This window comes from Macaca thibetana, chromosome 14, assembly GCF_024542745.1.
Source record: "Macaca thibetana thibetana isolate TM-01 chromosome 14, ASM2454274v1, whole genome shotgun sequence".
Classification (NCBI taxonomy): Eukaryota; Metazoa; Chordata; class Mammalia; order Primates; family Cercopithecidae; genus Macaca; species Macaca thibetana.
Genome location: NC_065591.1, coordinates 99,930,889 through 99,949,285, shown reverse-complemented (window position 1 = coordinate 99,949,285; position 18,397 = coordinate 99,930,889). Strand labels below are relative to the sequence as shown.

The 18,397-nt window shown below is 40.8% G+C and overlaps 4 protein-coding genes across 4 annotated transcripts in view; 2 read left to right on the top strand and 2 right to left on the bottom strand.

The window, feature by feature from the left end:
- Positions 1 to 18,397, bottom strand: part of ACAT1 (acetyl-CoA acetyltransferase 1) — a 976,528-nt gene that overhangs the window by 104,164 nt on the left and 853,967 nt on the right. The window lies entirely within an intron of this gene.
- Positions 1 to 18,397, top strand: part of CWF19L2 (CWF19 like cell cycle control factor 2) — an 808,601-nt gene that overhangs the window by 103,296 nt on the left and 686,908 nt on the right. The gene's annotated exons all lie outside the window — the stretch shown is intronic.
- POGLUT3 (protein O-glucosyltransferase 3) overlaps positions 1 to 18,397 on the top strand; it is a 603,612-nt gene that overhangs the window by 432,785 nt on the left and 152,430 nt on the right. The gene's annotated exons all lie outside the window — the stretch shown is intronic.
- Positions 1 to 18,397, bottom strand: part of CUL5 (cullin 5) — a 106,036-nt gene that overhangs the window by 61,642 nt on the left and 25,997 nt on the right. The window contains 2 exon segments of the mRNA XM_050758692.1: positions 2,754 to 2,853; positions 16,565 to 16,674. Of these exon segments, the coding sequence (XP_050614649.1) occupies positions 2,754 to 2,853; positions 16,565 to 16,674 (210 nt within the window).

The following is an 18,397-nucleotide window of genomic DNA, read 5'->3' as shown; positions in this document are numbered from 1 at the left end:
AAAATGTCAAATATAGACATATCCATAGGGACAACAGATCAGTGATTTAGTGGGTTGGGAGAAGGGACTGACTGTTCATAGGTATAGGATTTCTTTTTAGGGTGATGAAAATATTCTGGGATTACTGGGTGATGGTTGCACAACTTTATGAAATATACTACAACTCACTGAATCATATCCTTTAAGAGAGTAAATTTTATGGTATGTTAATTATATCTCAATTTTTTAAAAGGTGGTGGAGTCATGCCAGGTACAGTGGCTCATGCCTGTAATCCCAGCACTTTGGGAGGCTGAGGCAGGTAGACTACGAGGTCATGAGTTCGAGACCAGCCTGACCAACATGGTGAAATCCTGCCTCTACTAGAAATACAAAAATTAGCCAGACATGGCGGCATGCACCTGTAATCTCAGCTGCTTGGGAGGCTGAGGCGGGAGAATCACTTGAATCCGGGAGGCGGAGGTTGTAGTGAGCCAAGATCACGCTAGGCGACAGAATGAGAATCCATCTCAAAAAAAAAAAAAAAAAAGGTGGTGGAGTCTATTTCTCCACTATTAGAGTTTGGGGTGGTCCTGTGATTTACTTTGACCAACAGAACACCACCGATGTAACACTGTGAGATTTCTCAGCCTATCCGTGAACAGGTATTGTAGATTCTACTTTCATCTCAAAGGCTGGTTTCCTTGAGAATGAGAAACCACAGAGGGAAGAGAAAGCCGCAGCAAAAACCATGTATGTGTTTCAATGCTTTCTTAGACCACCTTGTCCAACAACTCACTGCTGCTGCATTAATAAGCTAAGGCAAAATCAGCTGAGACAGCCCAAATTGCTAAGCCACACAATTGTGAACAAATAAAATAGTTGTATTAATCTAGGTTAAAAAAAAAAAAAAAAAAGACTCCACCTATGTTTATTATTTTTACTTCTTTTTTTTTTGTTCTTTAAAAAATGTTATAAACATTTCAATGAATATTGCCTTTCAACCATTTGGAAGATCTGGTCCTTCCTAACAAGGTACGTTCAATTGAAGATTACCTAGTAAAATGATTCAAAATTAAAAAAAAAAAATTCTTAAGCATTTAAAAATCTCTTTAAGATGGGTCTTTTTAAGACCCATGTCTGGCATTGCTATTCCTATTAACTGCTCAGAATCAGTGGTGCTAAATCCCATTCCTGGATTCTTGCTGATGTCTACATTTCCAGACTTTATTCAGTCATGTTACAGTGAAACCCTTCCCTACTTTTTTTTGCCAGTGTTCAGTATATTTTTTAACATCTGTTAATAACATCTAAGGTAATTCTTTATAAGTTTATTTCCAGACACTGAAGAATAAAGCTCTATCGATCTGAAATAAACATAATTTATCTTTATCAAGTAATAAAAAGAAAACATTGTACATTTCCCAATGCAAGTAGAAACTGTATCTCTAAATTAGTTCTAAGAAAATAGTTTTAAATTGTGATACTGAAACATTTAATTTTCTAAGTGCTTGAAAATAGAATTTATTTTCATTAAAAGGTAACTTCCTATAAAACTACAATTTAAAAAATTTGTCAAGAAATTATCAATAAAACACTTAATTTCTTAAGTAATATCCAATACATTAGTCTTACTCCATCATGGTAGTAGCTACTAGCAAAATTAAAATATATGCCAATCATATACTTGATTTCAGTATCTTAAGTCATATATAGAAAAAACTCATTTTTAATTTTCAGCTGCTAAGCACCTTTTAGTATTTAATAACACAATTTAACAAACAACTTTTACTAATGTTGTACAAGACATTAATGGAATGATCCAACTAAAGAATAAGAAATTCTAGCCTGGACTTCTAGCCATCAGATCAGACTTTTTTTTTCTTTTTCAGCCTCAACCTTCTGGGTTCACACAATTCTCCTGCCTCAGCCTCCAGAGTGGCTGCAACCACAGGTGTGCATCATCATGCTTGGGTAATTTTTTATTTTGTATAGAGACGAAGTCTCACTACGTTTCCCAGGCTGGTCTCAAACTCTTCAACTCAAGCGATTTCCCTGCCTCAGCCTCCCAAAGTGCTGGGATTACAGTCCTGAGCTACTGTGCCCTGCCCCACACCTCATGTTATAGAAAGGAAAATAATCTCATGTCCTTAGGGTCCTCCTCAAAAAGGTAAGGGATTTATTCATAAGAAAGACTGTGGCTGATTTGAAACATTACAAGGTGTCAAAAAAAAAAAAAAAAAAAAAAAACACTAACTCTTGAATAACTGATCTAATGCCTAAATGAGCTTTGTCTTCCTTTTGATATTATTAGCCATTTATACATAATAGCAATACAAGAGTGCTGAATTTTGCCTCAGCACTAGCAATACAAAGGACCGTCTAAAGAATTTACAACTGGAGAAGGATCTGGAATTGAAATTACTGTCAACTTGAGAAGAGGTATTAGTAATGAGAGGAAAAAAACAGATTTGTGTGGACTGATGTGTAGCCAAAAAATAATGATGGTGGGGACTTCTAAAAAAATAAAAAATTGAATTCGCTATAGCATCTTTTAATTAAATATAATATGTACTCTCTTGACAGAAGTATCACTGTGGGAAAAAAATAATCCAACTAATGACAATCATTTCTTTAATAAATTTATTTAACAAATGTGTCAAAAGTCAATGCAATATTTTTAAATTACTTCAAGAAGTTCTACTTTCAAAATTATAAAATATGATATTATCTGAGAAGTTTTAAAACAAGTCTAAAATAAGCACGTAGAACTTACTGCCTGTGCTTGCTTAATAAACTCAAGAATATCTTCTTTTAAAGCCTGATGAATTTTTGCTGGGCCTTTATCATCCCAAAGACAGACTGCATGCACATCCCTGTGAATATAAAGCAAGTAAACAAACAATGACAAAACAAGAACTGAACAAAACATCTTAAATTCTATTTCAGTACAGTTTCCACGGACCATATTAGAACCAAGCTAATATTGTCTGAATTCATTCATATAAACCAAGCACGTTTGTAAATTGCCTCATATATACATGTGTTTCTATTTTTATTTTCTTTTGCCATTGTTTTCCTCTTTAATTCTCTGCTACTTACCACATAAAATTTAGTTATGAAAGCATGTCTCCATCTCCCAATGTCACTGCCCAAAGTTAACTGCTAGTAATATTTTCCTGTGCAAAAACAACTACAAATCCTTTTAATTCTTTAACACGATGGTTGTATACTATTTTGTCCTTTTATTTCAATTATTTTAAAAATTTTTTTAATTTTTATTTTTTAGAGACAGGGTCTTACTCTGTTGCCCAGGCTAGTGTGCAGTGGCACGATCATGGCTCACTGTAGCCTTGACCTCCTGGGTTGAGGAGATCCTCCCACCTAAGGCTCCCAAGAGCTGGGACTATAGGAGCATGCCACCATGCCTAATTTTTTAAAAATTTTTTTGTAGAGACAGTCTTGCTATGTTGTCCAGGCTGGTCTTGAACTCCTGGTTTCAAGGGATCCTCCTGCCTCAGTCTCCAAAGTGCTGGAATTAAAAGTGTGAGCCACCATGCCCAGCCTTGTTATATACTCTGTCACCCAGGCTGGAGTGCAGTGCCACAACCATAGCTCACTGCAGTCTCAAACTCCTATGCTCAAGGGATACCCCCGCCTCAGCCTCCTGAGTAGCTGGGATTACAAGCACGCACCTGTCTAGTTTTTCTAATTTTTGATAGAGATGGGGTTTTGCTATGTTGCCCAGTCTGGGCTTGAACTCAAATCCTCAAGCAATTCTCCTGCCTCAGCCTCCCAAAATGGTGGGATGGTGGGAATGTGGGCCTATTTTGTCTTTTTAAAAGTATTAGTCACTTAAATCACAATAAAGCAAATCTCCTAGCTTCCCCATGTATTACCCATTTACACATCAATTACTGTTTCTCCTTTAAACAAAAAAAACAAAAACAAAAGTTATCATAAACTGATATACAAAAACTCAGAACTTACAAAGCTGACATAGTTTACAAAAAGGTCCTTCATTATAGAAATATATTTAATACTAGTACAGCATGTTCAGAAAATTTCTCATAACCTAGTTGTAGGCCAGGTGTGGTGGCTCAAGCCTGTTCACTTGGGGAGGCTGAGGTGGGCAGATCACTTGAGGTCAGGAGTTCAAGACCAGCCTGGCCAACATGGTGAAACCCCCATCTCTACTAATAATACAAAAATTAGCCAGGCATGGTGGTGCACACCTGTAATCCCAGCTACTTGGGAGGCTGAGGCATGAGAATCACTTGAACCCGTGAGGCAGAGGTTGCAGTGAGCCAAGATGGCACCACTGAACTCCAGCCTGGGCGACAGAGTGAAGCTGTGTCACAAAAAAAAAAATAAATTAATTAAAATTTTAAAAAAAAGTAAAAAAATTACCAAGTTGTAAGTGAAATTACCACGCTGTAAATCAGAGAAACTTACAACAAAAGGACAGGGTCACAATGAAGAATCATTCATTCAAAAAATGTTCCCCACTGATTCATTCAATTCATAATGGAGCCTCTACCATTAAAAAAAAGTCAAAGAAATCCAAATAAAGCATCTCCAGAATTATAACATGTCAATAATCAAATTGTTTTATATTCTAACTATTCTGTTCTTTTTTTTTTTTTTTGAGATAGTGTCTCACTCTGTTGCCCAGTCTGAGGTATAGTAGCATGAACACAGCTCACTGCAGCCTCAACCTCCTGGGCTCAACCCTGCCTCAGCCTCCCAACCAGCTGGGACCACAGGTGTGTGCCACCATGCCTGGCTAATTTTTTATTTTTTGTAGAGACATGGTCTCCCTACGTTGTCTGGACTGATCACGAACTCCTGAACTCAAACAATCCTGCCACCTCAGCCTCCCAAAGGGCCAGGATATAGGCATGAACCACTGGGCTTGGCCTATATTCCAATTTTTAGAGACATTATTAGAGCCCAAAGTTTTGTCTCCATATTACTCGAATGCTTTTTTCACTTGTTCAATTCAGCTTGATAATGGTATCTGGTCCAGTGCCTAGGATGCTATAAGCACACAAATATTTGTTAAATAACAATATAAAAGGTAACACCTGACTACTTATTATGTGCCAGATATTATTCACTCATTAATTAATTAATTAATTAATTAATTTGTTTGTTTGTTTATTTTGAGATGGAGTTTCGCTCTTGTTGCCCAGGCTGAAGAGCAATGGCGTGATCTTGGCTCACTGCAACCTCCGCCTGCTGGGTTCAAGCGATTCTCGGGCCTCAGCCTCCAAAGTAGCTGGGATTACAAGCATGCGACACCGGCTAATTTTTGTATTTTTAGTAGAGATGGACTTTTACCATGTTGGTCAGGCTGGTGTCGAACTCCTGACCTCAGGTGATCCACCTGCCTTGGCCTCCCAAAGTGCTGGATTACAGGCGTGAGGCACCAGTCATATACTATTCTAAATTATTTTAACCTACTTTATCTTCATAGCAAGTCTTAAGTACTCCTATTTTATCCTTATTTTACAGATGGGGAAATTGAAGGAAAACAATCCTAGATTACACAGTATATGGTGGAGCCAGGAAATCAGGCTCCAGAACTCACACGAAACCAAATCTACTCTTGAAACTCTCCAATCTATTAAACAAGAAGCTAAAGTGATCTTTACAAAACTCAAGTCACATCATATTACCCTATACTTAAATCCTCTAATGGTTGCCCAACACTCTTAGAATAAATTACAAAATGATTAAATGACTCCTGCATACCTAATCAGTCTCACCTAATGACTAAAGGAATCTAGAGTCTAAAAGAAGAGACTGGCCGGGCATATTGGTTCATGCCTGTAATCCCAGCACTCTTGGAGGGCAAGGCAGGAGGATCATTTGAGGCCAGAAGTTCAAGACCAGCCTAGGCTGCATGGCAAGACCTCATCTATACAAAAATAAAGTAAAATAATTAGTTGCGCATGGTGGCACATGCCTGTAGTCCTAGCTTTTCAGGAGGCTGATGAGGGAAGATCACCTGAACTCAGAAGTTCAAGGTTACAGTGAGCTACGATTGTGCCACTGCACTCCAGCCTGAGCGACAGAGTAATGCTCTGCCTCTAAAAACAATTTTTTTTTTAAAGAAATAGGTCGGGCATGGTGGCTCATGCCTTTAACCCTAGCACTTTGGGAGGCCAAGGTGCACAGATCACTTGAGGCCAGGAGTTTGCAACCAGCCTGGCCAACATGGTGAAACCCCATCTCTACTAAAAATACAAAAGTTAGCCAGGCGTGATGGTGCGCGCCTGTAGTCCCAGCTACTTGGGAAGCTGAGGCAAGGGAATTGCTTGAACCCAGGAAGCAGAGGTTGCAGTGAGCCAAGATTGCACCTCTGCACTCCAGCCTGGCCAACAGGGCAAGACTCTGTCTCAAAAAAGAAAAAAAAAAGAAACTGATAGAAAATTGATTGACTATAACTTAGTATGTTACAACTATTTTATGCATATAAACAAAAGATGGTTTAGGAACTCAGGGACAGGGTAAGGGTGAGTGAGAGGCAGAGAAAGAAAGGCTTTCTGGAATAGTTGGTTCCTGAGCTTAATCTCCAAAAATAGGACTTTGCCAGGCAAAGGTGTACAAAGATAGAAGAGAGGATATTTTATGAAATAAACGACAGTATAAAGAATTGTGGGCCAGGTGTGGTGGCTCACACTTGTAATCCCAGCTCTAAGGGATGCCAAAGTTGGTGGATCACTTGAGGCCAGGTGTTCAGGACCAGCCTAGACAACATGGTGAAACCCCATCTCTACTAAAAAAAAATACAAAAATTAGCCTGGTGTGGTGGTGCACACCTGTAGTCCCAGCTATTTGGGAGGCTGAGGCATGAGAATTGCTTGAACCCAGGAGATGGAGGTTGTAGTGAGCCGAGATTGTGCCACTGCACTGCAGCCCAGGCAACAGAGCAAGACTCTGTCTCAAAAAAAAAAAAAAAAAAAAAAAAAAGAATTGTGGATGACTATGGTAACTGCAGTGAACTATAAGCACATCAGTGTGGCTACCCTGTAAAGTGAAATGTGAAGTGATAAGTGATAAGAAATTGAGCAACCCAACCCCCTTTTATCCCTTATATTCAATCATAGTCCTATTATATCCATCATGCAAATGTCTCTCTAATATGGACATTTCCCTCCCATTACCATAATGAGAGTCACCATCATCTTTTATTTAGTTTACTATACCAAAACTAACATGTATTAACAGCTTACTACGTGCCAGACACTCCACATTGACTCGTGTTAGTTTAAGAAGCCTTTTAAGAAGCTGACAGGGCCTGGCGCAGTGGCTCACGTCTATAATCCCAGCACTTTGGGAGGCCAAGGCAGGTGGATCACCTGAGGTCAGGAGTTCAAGACCAGCCTGGCCAACATGATGAAACTCCGTCTCCACTAAAAATACAAAAAATTAGCCAGGCGTGGCGGCAGGCGCCTGTAATCCCAGCTACTTGGGAGGCTGAGGCAGGAGAATCGTTTGAACCCAGGAGGCGGAGGTTGCAGTGAGCCGAGATCACGCCACTGCACTCCAACCTAGGCAACAAAAGCAAAACTTTGTCTTAAAAAAAAAAAAAACACATCAGGCCAGGTGTGGGCATGGTGGCTCACGCCTGTAATCCCAGCATTTGGGAAGCTGAGCCTTTTAAGAAGCTGACGGGGCCTGGCACGGTGGCTCACGCCTATAATTCCAGCACTTTGGGAGGCCAAGGCGGGTGGATCACCTGAGGTCAGGAGTTCGCGACCAGCCTGGATAACACAGTGAAGCCCCGTCTCTACTAAAAATACAAAATTTAACCAGCGCGGTGGTGGATGCCTATAATCCCAGATACTTGGGAAGCTGAGGCAGGAGAAACGCTTGAGCCCGGGAGGCAGAGGTTGCGATGAGCCGAGATCGTGCCACTGCACTCCAGCCTGGGCGACAGAGATTCCGTCTCAAAAAATACAAAAGAAAAAAAAAAAAAAAAAAAATGAAGAAGCTGATGAGATTATCAACGTAAGAGATTTACTAAGGGAACACCTGTGAAGGAAAATGGAAAATGGGCTAGAGAAAGCTGGGTGTAGGTCTGATCCCTGTAGAGGAGATAAGAAAGGAAGTTTGAACAGTAAGAATCAGCGTAGTTCTAAGAAAGGTTGGTAAGGCTGTTGAAGAATTCTGGAGCCAAAGTCACCCATCAGAGGAGACCTGTGCATCCCTAAAACAAACCTACCTTTGTAACCCTGCCGTACTCAAATCTCTTCTGCATATATGTCAGAAAGGTTCAAACAGGACTTGAGTCTCATAGGACAACAGGGAATGGTGTGGTAAAGGGGGTGGAGTTAGATAGTTCCCTAGAAATCTTATCCAAAGAAGAGTCAAACTTAGAAGGGATTTGGTACATCTTCTCCAGTTCTCTTTTCTCAATTGCCAATTACTTCTCTGCATTGCTATCCCAGGGAAGAATGTTCTCAACGTACTTTTCTTTGTTGAGACAGGGTGTCTCCCTGTCACCCTGCCTGGAGTGCAGTGGCATGATCAGCTCATCATAACTTAAAACTCCTGTGCTCAAGGATCCTTCTGCCTCAGCCTCCTGAGTAGCTGGGACTACAGGCATGTGCCACCATGACTGGCTAATTTTTGTTTTTTTTGAGACGGAGTCTCACTCTGTCAGCCAGGCTGGAGTGCAGTGGCACAATCGCAGCTCACTGCAACCTCCGCTTCCCAAGTTCAAGCAATTCTCGTGCCTCAGCCGGCCAAGTAGCTGGGATCACAGTTGTGCAACACCACACCCAGCCAATTTTTGTATTTTTAGTAAAGACGGGGTTTCGCCATGTTGACCAGGGTGGTATCGAACTCCTGACCTCAGGTGATCACCTGCCTTCACCTCCCAAAGTGCTGGGATTACAGGCATGAGCCACTACACTCAGCCTTGGCTAATTTTTTGTAGAGATAGAATCTCGCTGTTTCTCAGGCTGGTCTCGAACTCTGGCCTCAAGCAATCCTCCAGTCTCGACCTCCCAAAGTGTTGGGATTACAAACATGAGCCATCACACCCAGCCCCAAAGTGCTTTTAAAAGGGAACATGATATAAGGTAAATCTTTTTAAAAATTTAACTATACTAGAAAAATCTAGGAGTTGGGAAATAGGAGAGAGAAGAAATAGAAGCTTCTCAAGTCTTAAGGAGGCAGACAGAAGTGACAGGAAAAGAAGCAAGAAGTAAAAACTATTCCACACGTTTTGACTTCCTTGTGTAGAAGATAAGAAGAAATAGGGTGACCTTGGTGTGGTAAAATGGCATGTATTTTGTTTCCAAGTAGGAGGACTATCACATGCTTCTAACTAAGAGCAAGAAACATGAAGGCAACCACTAATGAAATAAACTTTAAAATTAATAAAAACAAAGAAAGGAAAATGAAGAAACAACAACATCAGATCCACGATAAAAAGTTATAGAAGCAATAAAAGCAGGAATATCAGTCATAACATTAAACCTGAACTGAATATCCAAGCCCATTAAAAAACAGTATGCCTTTTACAAGGACAAATACTGTATGATTCCATTTATGTGATATTTATGTGAGTTACCTAGATAAGCAAATTCATAGATGGAAAGTAAAATGGAGCTGGGGGGAGGAAGAATGAGGAATTATTGTTTAATGGGTACAAAGCTTCTGTTTCAGATGATGAAGAGGTTTGGGGAATGGACTGTGTTGATGTTTGCGTAACACTGTGAATACAATTAATGCCACTGAATTGTACACTTAAAAATGGCTAAAATTGTACATGAATCTAGAGCAGCAGTTCTCAATTGAGGAAGGTATTATTCCCCTAGAAGGGTATCTGGAAACATGAGAATTTTTGTTTTTATAATGCAGGGTGGGGAGAAAGACACAGAAGGAGTGTTCATGACTGGAGTTGATAAGCATGGACAGGCTGGGCGCAGTGGCTCACACCTGTAATCCCAGCACTTTGGGAGGCCAAGGTGGGTGGATCACCTGAGGTCGGCAATTCAAGACCAGTCTGACCAACATGACAAAATTCCATCTCTACTAAACACAAAAAATTTGCCAGGTGTGGTGGCGCATGCCTGTAATCCCAGCTACTTGGGAGGCTGAGACAGGAGAATTGCTTGAACTTGGGAGGCAGAGGTTGCAGCGAGCCAAGATCATACCATTGCATTCCAGCCTGGGCAACAAGAATGAAACTCTATCTCAATTAAAAAAAAAAAAAAAAAAAAGAGAGAAGGACGAAAGTGATATTGTACAATATGCAGAACAATCTCTTATACCACCCAAAATACCAAGAGTACTTCAATTGAGAAAGAATATAGATCATGAGAAAAGGGGGGAAAATCTCAGATAGTCAATGTACATTAACATCAATACATTATTTAGTAACTGAGATTTAGAAAGATATAATCATTAAACCTAAATGTTAATGATTAACATGATCTAAATAGGGCTAAAATTTACAAGGGTGTTAATTATTGTCAGTCTTGGTGATAAACAGGAATCCCTTTACCTAAAAGGACTATATATTGAACTGCTTTAGGTACTCCAAGGAGATGAAAGAACTTTTTTGTGTGTGTGTGTGAGATGGAGTTTTGCTCTTGTTTCCCAGGCTGGAGTGGAATGGCACAATCTTGGCTCACTGCAACCTCTGCCTCCCGGGTCCAAATGATTCTCCTGCCTCAGCCTCCCAAGGAGCTGGGATTACTGGGGCCCACCACCACACTCAGGTAATTTTTGTATTTTTAGTAGACATGTTGGCCAGGCTGGTCTGGAACTCCTGACCACAGGTTATCTACCCACCTTGGCCTCCCAAAGTGCTGGGATTACAGGTGTGAGCCACCACACCCGGCCAAAAGATCTTTAAAAACAATGTGTTAGGCCGGGCGCGGTGGCTCAAGCCTGTAATCCCAGCACTTTGGGAGGCCGAGACGGGCGGATCACGAGGTCAGGAGATCAAGACCATCCTGGCTGACACGGTGAAACCCCGTCTCTATTAAAAAATACAAAAAACTAGCCGGGCGAGATGGCGGGCGCCTATAGTCCCAGCTACTTGGGAGGCTGAGGCAGGAGAATGGCTTGAACCCGGGAGGCGGAGCTTGCAGTGAGCTGAGATCCGGCCACTGTACTCCAGCCTGGGTGACAGAGCGAGACTCCGTCTCAAAAAAAAAAAAACAAACAAAAGAAAAACAATGTGTTGAGGCCTCTAACTTAGCAAGTATAAGGTTATTGACAATTTCTACTTTGAAGTCCACTTTAATAGGGAACACCATCAAACTATGCTCCTTTTCTAAGTCAAGAGTACTCAGAGAACAAGCACTATTCTCGATAATAAATCTTATCAACACAGACTGGCAAAAACAACATAACAACAAAAAACCTCACCACACCCAATATATCATTCATAAAATAGTTTACTATTGAATGATTTACAAAAAACATATGTATACATGAATGTAATAAAACTTTAAAATGCCTCAGCTGTTTCTTACTGAACTTTAATTTCCCAAAGGCCAGAAGTATAAGTTAATTGATAGTATGCAACAAGGTTCTATATCATTTAGGAAATCAGAGCATTTTAAGTGATAAAGAGAGAAAATGATTACAACAGCTCAATGTGTACAGCTTATGCAATTACACATCTATAATTCATTGATACTGCATTTTAATAGTGTGTCTGAGACTGCTAGCCTAAGAAACACCTGTGGGCAAGGCTGGCCTTTGGCTAGGATGTAGCAATCTGGATTTCTGGGAGGATTCCCATCATTCCTTAATGAGAACGTTTTACGTGCCTAAACTATTTACACAGTGTGACTTACGTTGAACACTTTCTTTTCTTCTGCCAGTCTCAAATTTTGGTATGTGCCAGGCATAAGTTGCTTACATGACCAGCCCCCAGTAGAAAGTTTGGGTGCTGAGTCTCTAATTAGCTTCCCTGGTAGACAATATTTTATATGTGTTGTCACTGTCAGTTGCTGGAGGAATTAAGCTTATTGTGTGACTCCTCTGCGAGAAGACATTTGGAAGTTTGTATTTCATTTCCCCTGGACTTTGGCACATGCACTTTTTCTTTGTTGATTTTGCTTTGCTTCCTTCACTGTAATAAATCATAGCCATGAATACAACTACATAGTGAGTCCTATGAATACTCCCGGCAATCACTGAGCCTAGGGGTGACCTTGGGATTGCCAACACAGCTGGTGTCAGAAGTTGGACTCGTGAAGAGAGAAGAAGCAGTAGGATGACAAACATTTGCTGCTTCGGTGGCTATAAAATCATTCATAGTATGAAACAGCAGTTGAGTTTCTGTGTTTTGTGACAGGTAAAAATTACCTATAAAATTTGAAAATGATAGCTCTAACACCAGAATTGGCTACCTCATTCCCCTGGCAGTTTCTGGCCATGCCTACTAAAGTGAAGGGAGGAAAAAACAGAGCCTGGATGATGTCTCTGTTGGATTTTTTTTTTCTTGCCTCCAGGTGGGAAGAGGCCCAAAAGTTTCCAAAGGTGAGTTTGGGTGGACCAAAAATGTTAAAAGTTTGTATGCTCTCTCCTCCAAATAGGAAAAAAATAATAGCGAAATCAGAGCCCAGTGCTGGAGCAAAGCTTTAGATAAACTATGGGAGAAACAGGAGTGGGGAGAGTGAACCACTCCAGCTGTCTCTTCAGCCTAGCTGCTACTGCTGCAGTCCCTCCCTACACCTTGCATGCCAGTCAGGATCTCCCAGCAGCTGTAAGGTTACTCTTATAAACACTGAATTTACTGCTGATGGTTGATTAAATTTAAAATAAGGAATAAGGATGGCCAGGCATGGTGGCTCACGCCTGTAATCCCAACACTTTGGGAGGCTGAGGTAGTCAGGTAACTTTGAGGTCAAGAGTTCGAGACTATCCTGGCCAACATGGTGAAACCCTGTCTCTACTAAAAAGACAAAAATTAGCCTTGTGGGTACCTGTAGCCCCAGCTACTCAAGAGGCAAGGCAGGAGTATCACTTGAACCTGGGAGTTGGAGGTTGCAGTGAGCTGAGATTGTGCCACTGCAATCCAGCCTGGGAAACAGAGCAAGACTCCGTCTCAATAAATAAATACATAAATTTAAAATAAGGGAAAAATGTGGTGGGGGGGTTAAGAGATGACTTTGTACTTTGCAGCTACTGCATCTAGATGTATAATCAAAACTGACATAAGATGTAATATGCTGCTAGTCATTTCACAAATGCTAAAGGGACTGTCCCAATCAGGAAAAATTAGTGAGACAAAACTTCTTGCTTTTTTCTGCTGAAGGGACTGGAATTTAAACTCTGAGTATTGGGAACAGAATAAGTTTCCACAACGGATGATATTTACTATGACTTTTTGAACTACTGATGCCCGGGGAAAAAGAGAGACAACATGAAAACAAAGGAAATCTCCAGATGAAGGAAATACACTTTTGGAATTTTAAATGCAGTTTTTCATTGTTATTGAATTCTTGTAAAATTAGATGTCTGACCCTTAGAAGCTGATGATTTTCCAGCCGTATGTGCATATTTTTGGGCAGATCAAGTTGGATCCTAAGACAAGGTAAAAAGGACTTAGGATAGTCTTGCTGATCACTTGGACTTGAAATATGACTGCGAGCCTGCAGTATCTTGGCTTTGCTCCTGCCAAAGACAAGACACTAACTGTTTTGGAATCCTGAAATCACAGATCTCAACTACCTGGATCTGACGCTAGGCTGAAACCTGACACTGCTACCAGGCTATTTGAACCTCAACACGAGCTGTGCTGAACCAAAAGCAGGCATATACTCAATAAACAGGACTTTGCCTCAATTTTTTTTTTTTTTTTGAGACAAGGTCTCACTCTGTCACCCAGCCTGGAGTGCAGTGGCACAGTCACAGCTTGCTGCAGCCTCAATGCAGCAAGCAATCTGCCTGAAGACTCAAGCAATCCTCCCACCTCAGCTCTCAATTAGATGGGACTACAGGCGTGTGCCACCACACCCAGATAATTTTTTTTTTTTTAAGAGACAGGGTCTCACTATGTTGCCCAGGCTGGTCTTGAACTCCTGGGCTCAAGTGATCATCCTGTCTCGGCCTCCCAAAGTTCTGGGATTATAGGTGTAAGCCACTTTGGCCGCCAAAGATTACTGAAGACTTAAAAGATATCCTCTTGTGGAGCCAGAAACCATGAAAACATCATGGATTCTGGCTGGACCACCTCAACCACTCACAGACACCCAAAGAAAAAGGCTTATTCTCTGATGGGACTATCCAAGATGAAGCTGCTGATTGGTCTTATATATCTGATATGGAGACTAACAGTATTCCCAACTGGTGGTTCCTACCAAAAGCTGTAGTTGGGAGAGGGCACATCACAAGAGTGTAGCCCCTTCGCCCACTTCTTACAGATTAGATTTTGACCCCTTCTTGAGATGTCTCACTGCTATTGACTTCTGTTTGCCTTTCCGGATTGGTTGCAGTTTGCAGCAACAGATTTAATAACCTGACTCTATTTCTCTCTTTCCTGTCACCCCTCCTGGTACACACACACCTTAGTAAGTCAGTCTGGTTACTAAATGCAGCTGTCCCCAGAAAGGAACTGCTATTTTCTAGGCTACCCACTAGATACATAATCAGGACAAAAGGGAGATAACATAAGCCCATTTTGAAAAGTTTTAAAAATCCAGGATTTCATCCTGACCATTTCCTAAATATTGTATGTCTTTTTAATTAAGTTGTATACAAATGTTTTTAGTAAAAAAAACTTTTGTCCCTCATGCAGATCTGGATGATGGAGAAGACACGAAATTTTCATTACTGAAAGGGATACACTGATTTTATAAGGAAGAAAAAACAAAACCTAGCATCTGGGAAGGGACAGTGGAGGAGGAGGAGATTAATTATTTTTGCTTCTCACAACTATTCCTGAAAGCTTTCCCCCTTTTCCTAAAGGAAATCTCTCAGGGTTGCCTTTCCAAGCTGCCACGAGTCCTTTTAATTCAAACTGGTGAACTTACAATCACACCTAACAGCACCAACTATGAGATGGCAAAGAACAGCCTCAAGCTTCTGCACTTTCCATGTAGAACACCTCCTGTTTGGAACTAACTGCCTTCAGGCAGTCCATCTGAAACCAAGGCCTGAACTGAATTATAAATCAACTACACTGAATTGGGAACCCCAGAATATAAGGTCCCACGGTGGGAGGCCATGGGGGGGCCTTGTTAACCTGTACTACCTGACTAATATCTTGCTTGGGGTATCTTAACAATTTTAATCTTTTTGTTTCTAGGAGAACTACATGTGCTCTCTGGGATTATATTTGTTAGTGTATGTACCCTAGCATGGCACTGTCTCAATCCTGGAAGGCTTTCAGGTCCGCTTCAACTTAATGCCCTGAGTTATACTGTGCCTGAGTTGACAATTGTGCCTGAGTTGACCATGTTAAAAAAAGGCCTATACAGAACTGAAAGAGAAAGCCACATGGTTTTTTAAGATAAACTTTATGATTAATGGAGTTTAACTGGCTAAATCCAGGACCCCTAAAAAGGGATAACTCGCCAGGCGTGGTAGCTCATGCCTGTAATCCCAGCACTTTGGGAGGCCAAGGCGGGCAGATCACCTGAGGTCAGGAGTTTAAGATTAGCCTGGACAACATGGAGAAACCTTGACTCTACTAAAAATACAAAAATTGGGCAGGCATGGTGGCGCACACTTGTAATCCCAGCTACTCAGGACGCGGAGGCACGAGAATCACTTGAACCTGGGAGGCAGAAGTTGCAGTAAGCCAAGATGGCGCCCCTGCAATCCAGCCTGGGCAACAGAGCAAGACTCCATCTCAAAAAAAAAAAAAGGGTTAGAGGCAACTCAGACCAATACTACAGGTTGGTCTTGCCCTGCTACATGGGGGAATGCTGACATAATTCTGCTGTAAAGACAATTTGGCCAATGGCAAAAAGTTAAACCAGCACCCGAGACTGCATCCCCTAGAAATGCCTGCTTGTAAGATTAGCCCTTGGCTGGCATCTGAGAATTTGAATGGTCAACAGTTTCCTACACTTAAATAAAACTTTCCTGAAATAACAGTGGCTTACTGTACTTAAACTGTTTATATAAACAATATGGTTTACACTGATTTTGGTACATGTTGAAAGAGACTGCCTATGTGACCACCCCTATAAAAACCCTGAGTACCAAGTCTCCAATAAGCTTCTCTGGTAGACAACATATCACACGCTGTCCATCACTGCTGGAAAAAATAAGTGTGTCCTGTGTGACTCCCCTGGGAAAAGACTCTTCTTGGAAGCTTGTGCTTGTTTTTTCCTGCACTTCACCCCATGTACCTTTTCCCTTTGCTGATTTTGCTTTGGATCCTTTCACTGTAATGACTCATAGTTGTGAGTATGATTGTATGTTTGGTCCTGCGAGCCCCTTAGCAAATCATCATACCTGGGAGAGGTTTTGGAGACCCTCAGCATAACTAGTAATACTATTTAATAGGTAAACAGAACAACCTAGAGTTACACATTCCATTTGGGTATGGAAAGACATCACCAAAATTTACTTTATGTTAGCAAACTGGGTACTTACGAAAACAGATCAAACCACTGCTGTTTTGTAACAGATTCCTGGCGTAAAAGCTTCAAAACAATCGGGCGCATAAAATCCCATTTGTCTTCAAATTGAAGAGAACCTTTATTCTTGGGGGGGAAAAAAAAGATAAAAGGGAGTTTAATTTAAATGCAGTTAAATAAAAAGTATCCTGTAATTTTTATGAGACAGCTAGAGAAATGAAGGGCTCAAATTTAAATGAACCAGTTTTCCATAATGGAATCCCTACAGGCTTAATCTGTTATTGAGGAATCACAGGAAGACAATCATAAAAGAGAAAAATTAATTGTACAAATGTGTCTAGTGAAGAATTTGGCCTTGTCCAAAGAGACAGTCTGGTCTTTCCTCTTGGCTTCTAGTAGATAATCTCTGGACACTTAGAAAGTTACGTCTAAAAAGTGTGTCTTTGTCTGGGAGGCCTTGGGTCATACTGGATAGGCTAATAATGCAATTCAGGGAGGGGACTGTCCACACCTATATAATCCTAGGTGGAGGCTGACCAATCGGAAAGACGAACAATGTAACTTGAGATAGGGGTCTGGGGTCACATAGGGTCAGTCAACATGGAGACTGAAATCCCTGTGAGCAATTAATCAATCACACCTATGTGAATAACCTCTACAAAAACTCGACAGTAAAGGTTGAGTAAGCTTCCCTATTTGGTGGTACTCATGCATACTGTCACACATTGATGCCGGGAGAGAAATGTGTCCTGACCACATGGGAAGAGAGCAAGATAAGCTCTGTATTTGGACCCCTCCTAAACTCTGCCCTATGAGTCTCTTCCTTTGGCTGATCTTATCCAAATCCTTTCCCTGTAACAAATCGTAACTATGGGTACAACAGCTTTCACTAAACGCTATGAGCCTTTCTAATGAATTATCAAACCTGAGAGTGGTTTTGGGAATCCCCCAACCTAACAGTTGGTGTCAGAAGTGAGAGTGGTCTTATATGGAGTCTGTATGGTCTATTTTTGTAGTTGTCCTAAACTCCTCCCAAAAAGTATATTGGAAATCTATATAAACTCTGAAAACTGAGGAGAAAAAGAAAACAGAAAAATCCCCATCTCCTTTGATAATGCTAACAAAAAACCCGGACACTGAACTGTTGAGAAAAGCGTAAGAAATGGAAAGTCTAGGCCAATCTTACCAGAGAAGAAAGATGCAAAAATCTAAATAAATATTATCAAATCAAACAAGTGTCATATCAAAACAATCAGACCTCATAATCACACAGTTTATCTCTGGAATGTAAAACTAGGGCAATATTAGGAAAAAAATAATCAATTACATTACCAAAAACAAAGGGAGAGAGAGACCCCATATGTGTTAGTCATTAGTTTAATACTCCTTTTCAAGTTAAGTGTGACCATGTGATTTGTTTTTTGTTTGTTTTTGAGACAGGGTCTTGCTCTGTCACCCAGGCTGGAGTGCAGTGGAGTGATCATAGCTAACTATAGCCTTGACTCCCTCGGCTCAAGCAATTCTCCTGCCTCAGCCTCCCAAGTAGCTGGGACTACACGTGCGCACTCACCTCGGTCTCCCAAAATGCTGAGGTTATAGGAGTGAGCCACTGAACTAGGACCATCTGATTTATTTTGGCCAATAAATTTCAACAAAAGTCATTAATTTTCTTTTTTTTTTTTTAACTTTTAAGTTTAGGGGTACATGTGTAGGATTTGCAGGTTTGTTACAAAGGTAAACTTGTGTCATGGGGATTTGTTGTACAGATTATTTCATTACCTAGGATTAACTGATTATTTTTCCTGATCCTCTCCCTCCTCCCACCCTTCACCCTCTGGTAGGCCCTAGT